General features: G+C 42.5%; 1 protein-coding gene across 1 annotated transcript in view; it reads right to left on the reverse strand.

Annotated features, from left to right (window-relative positions):
• Positions 1-11,999, reverse strand: part of CDAN1 (codanin 1) — a 30,761-nt gene extending 18,762 nt beyond the window's left edge. The window contains exons 1-10 of the mRNA XM_035895752.1: positions 11,958-11,999; positions 10,054-10,754; positions 8,237-8,461; positions 5,803-5,972; positions 5,250-5,369; positions 4,314-4,392; positions 3,785-3,905; positions 2,646-2,755; positions 1,869-1,958; positions 812-887 (exon numbers count right to left, since the gene is read on the reverse strand). Coding sequence (XP_035751645.1) covers positions 812-887; positions 1,869-1,958; positions 2,646-2,755; positions 3,785-3,905; positions 4,314-4,392; positions 5,250-5,369; positions 5,803-5,972; positions 8,237-8,461; positions 10,054-10,754; positions 11,958-11,999 — 1,734 coding nt within the window. The remainder of the gene's footprint in view (positions 1-811; positions 888-1,868; positions 1,959-2,645; positions 2,756-3,784; positions 3,906-4,313; positions 4,393-5,249; positions 5,370-5,802; positions 5,973-8,236; positions 8,462-10,053; positions 10,755-11,957) is intronic.
• Positions 12,000-12,441: the final 442 nt, after the last annotated feature.

Below are 12,441 nucleotides of genomic sequence, written 5' to 3' on the forward strand. Positions count from 1 at the left end.
CATAAAGAAGAAATACAGTACCTCGGACTGATTAAATGCTGTTGATGCAACAAAGTCCATCTCACCTCTTTCCCACAATCTCCCTGAACACACACACATCTGACAGGACATTGATGCAAATTCAGACTGGAGACTAGAGGAATTTTCAACATTCCAACAGCTCACAACTTCCTGGCAGTGTGTGTGGGCTAAGACTCAAGGGGGGAGGTTTGTGTCTGGTTTGCTATCCAAAAGGAACCCACCGATAAGCTGGCCATTTATAGAGAATACAGTGAATATCTATATTCCAATCAGAAGCATCTTTTCTTTCTTCATTCCTTCAGTTACAGTGAAGTCAAATGATGCTTGAAACTGGCAAAAAAACCCCTGTAAGCTACCACAGCAATACCAAATCAAAAAGAGGCTGTTGCAGTGTTACACAGAAGAACCAGAGACTCTTTGCAGGTAGTACAGTCATGTTGCTAATGAACACAATTGGGAACCCCCGCATTTGATACATGCCAGAATACACCCTTAAAATTTCTAAAAATTATGACTGTCAAAGTAAATAACCATGAAGAATGAATTCTTACAGCTCATGATGTGCTCAGTGTGCCTTATCCCTGACTTACACAGAATACATCAGTAATTTAACACCAGTTTATATTTCTGGAAAAGGAGTGAAATTCCCATCCTGAAGACTTGGCTCTCACAAAGAAGTTTCAATAGGAAAATCTCAAAGAAACTTGCAACACATGTTTTTTTCCCCTCAGGCTGAGGAAGGATCAGATCAGCTTTGATGCACATCTTCACGAAAAAAACAGTCATTTACCTGGATAAGCTGTTTCTGAAAGAGCCTGGCAAAATGGCTGTGGTTGCAGGTTGCAGATAGGTGAGCCATCATGGCCCTATGAAGGAAAACATCACAAAATGCTGACTGAATCTCTGTGTTATAAAAAAGTGTTTTAACCTCAAACTACATCAAAAGCATAAAGTAACTGCTTTTAAGAAAGCGATCTCCAAAGGCCACTGCAAAAAGCAACATCTTTATAACCAGGTTTCTGCTGACCATAGAAACAAAAATTCTCCCTTAGCACCTGCAGAGCAAACACAGCTCTAGAGATAAAAAGACTCTCTTCCTTTCCTACAAAAATGCTGTTATTTAGGAAGAAAATTAACTCATTCAGCTCCCACTCTCCCCTGTGCAGAGCAGTTACTTGCGAGGTCACACAGATGCAAGTAAAAACAGCAATAGCAGTACTTCTCATGCCCAAAGAGAAAGAAAATTCCTCAGTTTAAATCTCAGCCTTGTTTTGCTCCTGTTGTGAAAAGTCACCTTCATACAGATAACTTAGTGTTGTAGTGAGTAGGCTGGTGGTTAAGACTAACACAGAAACCCACAAGGCAACTGCTTTCAAAACCCTAACAGTTTCTTTATATATACTCTATTTTGATAAAGCAATAAATGAATAAAAGTTTGCTTTCCACAGAAAGAGACACAGTTGTCTTGTTTTCAGAGCCAATGCACTAGAACCCTCGAAACAATTAGAAGAGCTAAGAGCTTCTGAACATATAACACACTTCACGCTTAAGAGCAGTGGGGCACTGGAAACATGAAATGCACACACAAGTGTATACAATGACCATGTTCAGACCACAATACACAGGTTGTGAGAGTGGCTCTTTCTGCTCTTGAAGATAACAGCTGATATTTTTTAAATACAAGAAGCAAGTTTACACAGACAGTATATTCCAAAAAGCACAGCTCCCTACAGATTAGTGCAGAAGACCATTAGGAAGAACGTGGAACTTAGGATGCCAAGTCTAGTATGCCGCACCAGCAATTCAGCTACATTAAAGAGCTAGCTGAAGTTGCGTAAGACTCCTACCTGATCTTGTTGCCCAGAACTCTTTCGAAGTCCCAGCCAGTTTTTTCATGGTTGTCCTCCCATTCACGCAGCAGTTCATAAAAGATATCCCTGTGAATCAAGATATTTAACAGTATGAATTCCTACTCTTCAAAATTTGAAGTAACTGATAGCTCCTAAGTTCCCCAGCAAGAATCTAACTCAGATTAAATAACTCAAGCCTCTAAGCATTCAGATACCTTTGCAAAACTCATTAATGTTAGCGATACTTCAGGGAGTTTCCGTTTTCCAACTTGTCTTTGACAGCAAGTGCTTAAGCTTGTTATGCCCAAGCTCTGACGGAATGACCAAAACACCCATTACCAGACATACTGAAGACTGAGAGGCAGGAAAGAATAAGCCACATGAAATAATACCTATGAGGAGAGAAAAAAGGACCAAGACAACTTGCCATTCTCCCCTCACCCTGTTGCTGCAAGCATGGAGGGAGGTGGCAGGAAGAATAAAAGCATACCAGATTTATATGCAGAAGCAATCCAGTAGGATGACACACTGTACTGGCATTTACCAGAAGTCTCAATAACTCCTGAAGTATTAGGCTGTTCTTCTCTAAAGACATTAAGCATTTAACTCCTGCAGTCAATACGGACAAAGACTTTTTTTTTTTTAATTAGAGTGAAAATCTCAGGATTTTTTCTACAGCATGTAGTATACATGAAACATTCTTAATATCCTTTGTTCACAATCACAGAAACATTACACCCTGTGAGCTATACAGTAACAGTAGAAGAAACTTACCTTTGTTTCTTAAATATGTGGAATGCTCTGTCACTGGGAAAGTTAGAGCGATTGTCAGTTTCTGGCTGGAAAGAAACAGATTGTACAGAGCACGGCAGCAGGAGAGACACCTGTTAAAAATACAATGGCAGCTATTAGACTAATATAAGTCTCTAATTCATCCAACAATCTGAGACCTAGAAAAAGCAGGGAAAAGGCATGATGAGGAAACAAAGTATCACTAGTTGAGTTGTAACAGACACTAGCCATTTCCCAGTTGCTAACTTCTAATAAACACCAACAGTTGTACAACCTACATTACGCTACAGAGGCATAATCACTCAACATTGTGAGTGGAAGCATTTCATCTCTCTAAGAAGTCTGCAGAACAGATTGCAACCAGTGTGGAAAGAATGGTCTGCAAACAGCCAAAGTGTACCTTCTATAAAGGGCTCCAGAGAATGCAGGGCAGTGGCTGGCAATTCCTATATTATTCTTCTTTCTCCTATTCCGTAAGCCTTTGTCTTCAAGTAACACAATACCTTTATTTACAGCTTTAACCAAAAAGCTCAGCTATTGACATGCCCTAGCCTCAGAAGGTACTCTGTACTTCCTTTGCCAAAAGCAATTTCCATTTTTAAAAGATAGATGAAACAAGATACAAAATACATTAAGACAGGCATTCCTACCATCCAGCTTTAGTTCCCTAACTCAGATTATTAGATCAGGAAACCAGTTTTCACAGGCTGCATTGGCTCCTCTGAAGCTTCATTAGCCTAAAAGGAGACTGTAGCTATGAAAGACATCCACTTCTCAAATTACATTCTGATATTGCATCTGATGTTCATTCTTCTGGAATCCACGTTTATTAGATGAGAATCTCAAAAGCAAAACTTGACCCTGTCAAAGTTGCTGGTTGAGGTCAGGGCCTGGAGTACAGTGTAAGGCTAGCCAGTGGTGACTCACAGCTAACAAACTTGGACCTAGCAATTCACTCACCCACTGACAAGAAAAAAATGTAGCTTTCAGACAATTGCCAAAGATGACATGACAAGATACTCAAAGTAGATGGAATGAGATTTAACATCAAAGCCATCACAAATATAAGAGCAACAACACAAAGGTATGAAGCAACATCCGTTGAACTCTGCAATTTTTACCTTGGCTGTGCTGCTTTCATAAGCCTGCCTGAGCCTCTCGTGCAAGGTGGGAGAAAAAGATGCAATCCGTTCATTTTCAGCCAAGAGCTTCAGCGTCCCCTTTTCTAAACGGGAAATAATTCTGCCAAGACAACATGAATAAAACCCACAGACAGAAAGACATAAACAACACAAGATCAGACCTAAAGAAATGCTTATGCCCATCTTCTATGAGGCTACCAAGTAAAGAGTTCCTAAGCCCCAGGCACCCAGCGTGAAATCCTAGTGGCATCTGTAGGGCCATTTTTTATTGCTCTCATTTCATGACTTTCCCATTCTTGCACAGTCATACTGAAGTGCAGTAAACAGATCAGTGCAAGGAAAACTCACACACATTCAAATCCAGGCCAAGTTGTATGTTTTGAGGGAAAATTAACAACTTCATGCCTGTAAGTGGTAAAGCTCTAAAATCCAAGCACACTTGCTTCATCTCACATACATCTGCAGACACAAGCAGAGTTAAAAAAAAAAAAAAAAATATTCAACTCACTCATACTGATAATCCAAGACTTGAACAGCAAAATAAACACAATTGTGCACACTTCGGAAATGCTGTCTCCCTGATGCATCTAAGGGGAAAAAAAGAAACATGAAACAACAGCACCTTTCACCATTTATAAACTAAAACACCAACAATTAGCTCTCAAGGGAAATAGGAATTGCCATATCCAAAAATAATCTTCTATACAAGTATCCAGTTTCCAGAAGTTCCCATTCCCTGCCACCTGAATAGACAAATCCTCCCACCCTTACCCTTCCTATACTAAAGGCAACTGTTTAATGCTGTATGAGAAAGAAAAAGTAGACCAACTGCAACCAGTCACCAGCTGCTGTTCCCGTAGCTAGAGACTGTGTGTTCCTAATCTCAGCCGCAAGAATCAGTGAGTGACAAAACTTCAAAGGTCAATCAAATAGGGGCATTTAGGAGGAGGGAGCTGTCTCATCTTAAAGCCACCCTTTTGGTTTTTTTATGCGTATCAAAGCACTAACTGCATCAAGCTTAAGCCTGAATTTGCCAAAAAACAAATGCAACAATTACGTATTTATATGGATGGATCCTGTGCACTTGTAACCCAACCTTAAATTTAAGAAACACACAGCAGATCAATAGCACTTTTGAGTCGCAAGGACCAATGGAGGAGAGACTTTAGCATATCTGTCCTCCTCTCTGAAAGTCAGTGTAAGCAAGCAGCTACAGCAAATCTCACACAACACCAGAAAACTAGATTCAGACAGTATCTAGCAACCCCGCTTTATCATATTGCAGAAGCACTTCCCATACATGCATGATTTTTGTCAGCATCTCAGATGAGTCCCACAGTGGTAATAAGGCACTTTTATGGAATTTAAGACTAACTGTCCAAGCTAAAAGCAACATTATCATTCCATGGAAGTAACATTCTTTCCACTCAATACTATTGTTTACCTTGACTTCTTTCATTGACTTCAAGGTCACTATCCCCATCTTCTGCAGTAGAAGTGCCTTTAGATGTCAACAGCTGCAGAACAAAAAAGAGCTCCAGAAAAATATTTGGAACCAGGTTTTCTGGAAAAGAGAAAATGAGATACTAAAGGTGGATATTCAGTATTGATCTGTTTTAATAAATGAAGGTAAAAAGATAGATAACTGTTCTAAGGCACAGTCAGCAAACAACTCCCTCCCCACACAGCCACAGTGTAAATCAATATGGGAATTACAGGGAAGATGCATTCAGGAAGGGTCTGGTTTCAGATAGGACCCTACAACTTCAGCCTACTACATCTCAGAGTACTGCATCAGGTTCATCTCCTTCCCTAAACTTTTACCTAGTATGTGTTTATTTTAATAACTGTGTTGGCTTATTTATTTTTCCAGATATTGTTTGTTTGTACACTGTAACTGTCCCACGACTTTTGCTTCTCATCTACCTCCCCGTCACAACACACATGCAAGTCCAAAGCCCAAAGAAAGGTCAATCTCACATCTTCTGGGTCTTCACCTGCTATACACGATGAATAGAGCTGTGCCAGACACTCCAACTGTTTCTTGCAGGAAACCTTAGTAGGATTTGCACAGGTCACCAGATTGCGAGTGTAGCTAGGCTTAGTAGGAGTGCCAGGATCAAGAGATATCCCTGCAGGAGAAGACGCCTGGTGCAGCAATTTGCATCTGAAATTCAAGAGCAGCAACATACCATGTGACTGAAGACGATACACAGCAGCCATACAGCCAGAAAAGGTCTTTCCCTTGCAGTCTAGCATGAAGAAATTGCTGCGATAACTAACCCCGTCATTTATACTGTCTAAAGCTGCTTTTAGCATGACAGTAATTTAGCTTGTCTTTCCCTTAGTGAGAAAGGATCTCGGGGCTAACAATCAAAAGACTCAAAAGAATCACATTCAAATTCCAACTCTGCTAAAAGGGTCTGGCACTTTGACCAAACTACCTAACTAACCTATATTACTACTTCTCATCTAAACTGATATTTGTTAAGGACATGGAATCTGTTAGAGATCAGGTCCTGAAAAAAGTTTTTGCACATACAATTTCTGACAGCTAGACACTTCACAAAATCTATGAAAATAAGGTTCACATCCACGCTTTCAGATATATTTTTAAGTTAACAATGCCCTGAGGAGATCCAATACCACTAAGTGGAAAGGCAATGCAACAGCTGATGAAATCCCATACTGGCAAGTTAAATGACAGAAGGAACAAGCTACTTTAATTACTGGACTCTCAATCACCAATGATCACTCAGTTAAATACATAGATACTGTAAAAAAATATACCTACAGAGGTCATTCAAAATGCAGCAGCAGAGTGGCATACTTAAGACACATGAGAAGCAGGAAAAAAGTCAGTAATGGCAATATGAAATGATTTGTTAAAGATCCTGGTGGAACATCCACACCTGGCACACCACACCACCTCTTACCACATTGTCTCAAAGCAAAAAATCTTTAAAAGTCACTTTAAAGGCTGTGCGGAAGACAGAAACATTTTTAACTGCAGTAAAGAACTTTTTCTATTGGCCTATTTCTAGTGGAACTGCTGCGATAAAGAACAAATTAGTCCCAAAATGGGAGTGGAAAGCTTATTTAATCACATCTCCCTGCAATGAACTTAAGCACTCAACTGACTGAAGAAAATTATTTATTAAGCACTTTGTAAACCCACCAAGGTAAAACTCCAACAATGTAGTTAGACTCTGCTTCACTTCTGCCTCAGTGGTGTCATCTACCTCAGCATGTATTTCACCTTTTGCCCTTGCTCAGAAGGACCCAGTTGGCTGGGGGCTGGGTTAGTTTTGTACTTCACTTCACCACCACCAAGGACACAACACAGCTCCCAGCTCTGAGCGGCAAGCACTGCCCATTTCAAGCATGATGGGTCAGGTGAGATCACCTCACGGGCAAGATCCAGCCCACATACTGCTATTTCACCTACTTTATTCTATACGGATTAGTGGGACATTTCAGGTAGAATTCTAACTGGAATAGGTGCTTCACAGAAGTGCACAGAGGAAGGTTTGAATCCTGAGCAGTTCTGTTACAGGTCCAGTGCAAACAGTAACTCATGAGACTCTACTGGGTCCATTTCAGCAAGTTCTAGACTCACTAAAGTGAATTGCAAGGCTTAGCAGGAAAAGAATTCCACCTGCATGATCTGAGGATTTTCCCCAAGGACAAAATCTACAAAGACCAGCAACAGTTCAGTCAGCAATTATAAATGATAGTTTCTCTACTACTGTGCTTTGCTTTTTTTCTGATGTCTTCACAGACTAACAGTGATACCCTTTTACAGAGGACAAAAGTCACACAGTAACTGAAGGGCAGAGACAAAATTAGAAGCTAGAATTCACCTCGTCTTCTAGCACACGTAATTTTCAATAGATAACTGCAGTAGTAACTTTTAAAACAGAACCTCAAGCTACCCATGTCCTGTTTTCTCTGACTGCAAGCTTGTGGTAGTCTGCCCACCTTGTAAAATCATTAATACTTTCCCCACATTTGCATCATTAACTCATTTTCTTCAAACCAGACTACACCTTCCATCACGGGTGCAATCTTCAAACACAGCCCAGTTACATCAGCTTAAACCCACTCACTTCACCCGTGCAATCTAGGGAAAGCTGCACAGGAGATGAGGCAATCTTATGAAAGCAGTGAGGACTGACTGACCTTGTGAAGATAAAGTGAGGGTCATTGTTCCAGAGTTAGCACACCTCTAAAATGACAAACATGAGCTAGCTGCATTAATATCCTAGTCTGATACCAGACTCACACTTGGGTTTAGGCAAATTATAGTTTAAGGTCGCCAATATACCTTCCGGATATTCTTCTGTCATTTCCACTCTGATATTGGTACCACTTTAAGACAAGAGAATTAAGAAGCAATGCAAGACTATCATCACCCTGCTAAGACCCTACCGTTCTTTCTTCAGCATCTCCCTCTCCTCTTGAAGGCTGTTGCTTATCACAGATGTAAGGTTTCCTTCCTGGACAGTAGTAAAGGCCTCAAGGCTTGACCCAGATGAAAACCGAGCAGCTGGAGACTGGCTGACAGGCGTAGAAGTGAAGCACATCTTTGGTTTTGAGAGAGGGCGCTCAGCACTTACAGGAGTTGGGTTGATTCGCCTTGATGGTTTGCTTTTGCTGAAAAAGTGAGAAGCGATTCCACTGAAATCAAGCTAAATAACAAAAAAAAATAGGTCTCAAGACAGATATGCATACAACCCTTCCAGAAGAACCTAATGCTAAATTAAAATGGATATGGAGTGAGGATATTGAATTTCTGAAGTGTACGTGTAGTTGCTGACTTTATTCTGGTCACCAAATTAAAACTCATGGAGCTACAGACTGCTAAAAACAGCCTGCTGACCCTTGCTGCAAAATTAATTATCAACCATCAAGCCACAGAACAGATAACAGAGTGCCACACAACTCTTCCAAACATTTCTAATTCGAAAGGACAGAATATGCCTCATTTTAGTAAGGAACTAATTCACTGGCAGTTTCTAACACAACCACAACAAAAAGAAAACAAAACAAAACAAAAAACCAACAGAAACAATCAAGCTGCCATTGTCTCTCAGTAAGATTCCAGGCTCCTGAGATACCATAGGCCCTTTAAGTTTAGGGAAACCCATCCTTCCTGCATAAACTACCTAGATATGTCCTTCAGGAAGAGGCCCTGTAATGCAGTAAGAGACATATTGGAAATGAGATACAAGAACACAAAGCATTATCCTTCTCAAGGAAATGCTGGTTGCTACATATTAATTGCTATGGTGTTCTCAAAATCACTACAGCGTTGGCTTCCAAACACTCCATGACCTCTTTCCTCACTCTTTTTCCTAGTTAGGCATAGTGCAATTGACAAAGACAGCCTTACTGTCTATGCTGGAAACACACCTTATCCCCCTTGGCCAAAGCATCATCTAGAGCATCATCTAGACCCCACATCTGGATCTGCTGTACAAACCCACAGACCTATCAATTTTTAGCTGCAATTTTCTATGTCCAACTAGAAAGTCCCACTTTCAGAGTGCCTGATATATGGAACAAACAGGTCGACATGAAAGCCTTGTATTTGGTAATGAGGTTTTTAAAGAGTAAAATCTCAAAGAGAAAGAGAAAAGGACAGAGGCAACCACAACACAAATAGCTGCCCAGAAGCTAAGCCAAAGTCACCAGGGAGACCAGGGCCTGCAGCAGACCAAAGATAATACAGACATCAGCTACCCATTTTGTCTGTGACCACATGGCACAACAAACCTGCACGCTAACATCTGTTACCAGAAGCCACAGAACGTCAATCCGAAAGCCTTTTTTGCTAGCATCAGTAAAGCTGAAGAGCCTTCCAGGATGGCTCTTTATTAACAATTGCTGTTAAGTGAGAAACGTGAAGAGCCAAGATAATGCTGACTTGTTAGAACACGCAAGGACAAAGACGTGCTCAGCTTCATATCAGCTGGTCTGTGCACCAGTAAGCTGCAGGCAGCATCACAAGTGAGAGGCTAAAGAGGCGTCTTGGGTGAGTTCACAGACTGGAAACCTGACTACCCGTTGAAGCAACATTCCCCTACATAGCAACCATAACAAAGCAGTTCTGACCAAGGAGCCTGAAGGCCAGCCCCCAGGTATTGTTTCTCCTGTATCTGGACACACACAACAGGATGAGCTAGTCAAGGAACAGTAACGTGCAGCACAATCCAAACAAGGCAATAAGGCAGACTTGCTCTTACTTTGTCCAGCCAGAGGCAGCACCCATGGGTGGAAACTCCTCCAAGTTGTTAAGATTTAGCTGGCTGGGTGGGGATCTGGCAGAAACAAGAGGCACTTCACTCCGCTTCCTTCTCCCTCCACTCCATGATACGCTGTCATTCTTTCCATCCTCCTCTTCAGCAAGGGAACGTCCCAGATCCCGAGCTACCTGCCGGCTGGAGGCATTGACTGAGCTGCTGCCTTTCCTTCGGCCTCGTCTCGCTGGCAGGGCTTCAGGCGTGGCTGTAAGGAAGCTCCCCAAGCTGGCCTTCTGAGATGACCGCTTCTCACCGTGGTTAAACACAGGGCTGTACCCAAAGCTTGGACTGCTACTGGAGACCATGCTAGGGAAGTCACCACAAGGGCTAGACAGGTTTGACCCAGAAAAGGAAGAGGAGCTGCTGGATGCTGCAGCAGGAGTAAAGCTGGTATCTGTGGTGCAGGTGGTCGCTGAAGTCCTTTGGGAAAAGAGCTGTACTCGGCTGCTGGTTGCGTGGCCTGCCCTCCTTTCTGATCCTGTCCTTTGGCTCTTGTGGGCCTTGGAATTAGGAGTTTTAGCAGGAGTGGAGGGTCCATTAGTCAGGATCTGGCTGGTCTGCTCCCTTAAAAAATTTAGCAGAAAAGGCACAAAGTCTTTCTGAAGCAAACTAAGAGATACCAGCTTATCATGGATGTGGTTCTCCTACAAGGAAAGAGGACAAGCCGTTAATACAAAGATGCCACCCAATTCTTTCTTTCCATGTACCCAGACTCATTTAAGCAGTAGCTGTGGGATTGCAATACACAATAAAAACCAACATGACTTGTCAAAGCAGGTCACTGAAATTCAAGCGACCTTAGCACTGGTCATAGATCTGAAACTCAGCCTCCACACAAGCCATTTTGGCAGAAGTTTTCAGACTGAGTCATTCGCTTTGGTCTCAAACTGGGCAACAGGGGAACTATTCCGTGGAAACATCAGTAATACTGAAGCTACGGCCAGGGAGAACTTGGAGCAACTGGCACCCCTAAGTCCAACATTTCAAAGACATCGATACTGAAGCAGCTAGTTCCAATAGAAAAATACAAAATCTGCAGCTTCTCCGTCCCCTATTTGTCTCCGGATGCCACCCGCTTCCACAGAGGGGTGCTGTAACAACAACTGTTTAAGCACTTTGAGTCCTGCACTGCCAAACACAAGACCAAGGCTGCTCTTCCCTTTCAAGTAAATAATTTTGCTCCCTTGAGACCTCACGGAGGTCCAAACAGAGACTGTGCAACTTTAAGGTACACGAATTTTATACCCAAGAGATTCAACCAAACAAAAAAACCCAACACAGACTCAACACATTTAAAATCTAAACAGGTGGCGGTGATCTTACAAGGGTAAATGTAGACAAAAAAGACTTCGTGTTACACGCACAGTGCAAGGCTTCGTACACTGGGTAAAATTTCTTTTGTTCCTGACACCGCACCAGGTTTCTGTTTCGTCTCAGTGGGATTCAGCAACGTTTGCAACAACAACAGAAGCAGCCCTCACAGGCAGCAACTTATTCCGTACTCATTTTAAAATCATTGTACGCATACTCCTGTTCACGTACGTTCACATCTCCACTAAATCAAAAGTCAAGAGACCTAATGTTATCTCTGAAGGACTTTTTTTGTATGAAAGGGGGCAGTGAGAGCATGGCCATGACTGGGCTCCTGCAATCCTTGACACCGATGCTGAAATTTATATTTGAAAGGGTGAGACCAATTCAGCTTCCTGGAGAAGCATGAGACTCCAGTACAGCCTGGGTAACAAGCCAAGCAGCCACGGCTCACTGCTTTAGTACTCCAACACTCAGTGAAAAAACACAGGTCAGAACACAAACCCCGTGAGGTGTCAGAAGACCCAACTTCTTACTAGCTCCAGGCCAAAACTGCCATGAAAGCTAGAGCAAGGCATAGCCTGCAATTTCCTGAGGTGCCCCCCTGGGTTTAGTGCAGAGGCACAAAGACGAGATCACAGCCTGCGCGATGCACGAGGTCAGGCAATTTCTCCAACTTCTCAGAGCACAGCCTGCTTTCACTCATCTTGTCTCTCTGCGAGTTCACAGAGGTCCGGCTCCTCCACGGCCAGACAACGGCAACCTGTCAACAGTTGCCTGCTGCAAGCCTCCCACTTGCTTTCTCACGCTGAAGCGAGCAAGCCGCTCCCAGCAGCGAAAAGCAGTTAGTGCTTCCCTTCCAAGGGCAAACTTTTCGGTTAGTAAACAGAGCCTCCGCACCCTCCACCCACGCACTGCTAACTGAGCTGCCGGCGTCTCAAACTTTATAACCTCCACAGGTCTGCTTCTGCAAGTCACAGTTTAGGAAATACTGGGCGACGTGAAATGCTGGTCCGTTCT

This window comes from Egretta garzetta, unplaced genomic scaffold (genome assembly GCF_000687185.1).
Source record: "Egretta garzetta isolate BGI_Z169 unplaced genomic scaffold, ASM68718v1 scaffold526, whole genome shotgun sequence".
NCBI lineage: Eukaryota > Metazoa > Chordata > Aves > Pelecaniformes > Ardeidae > Egretta > Egretta garzetta.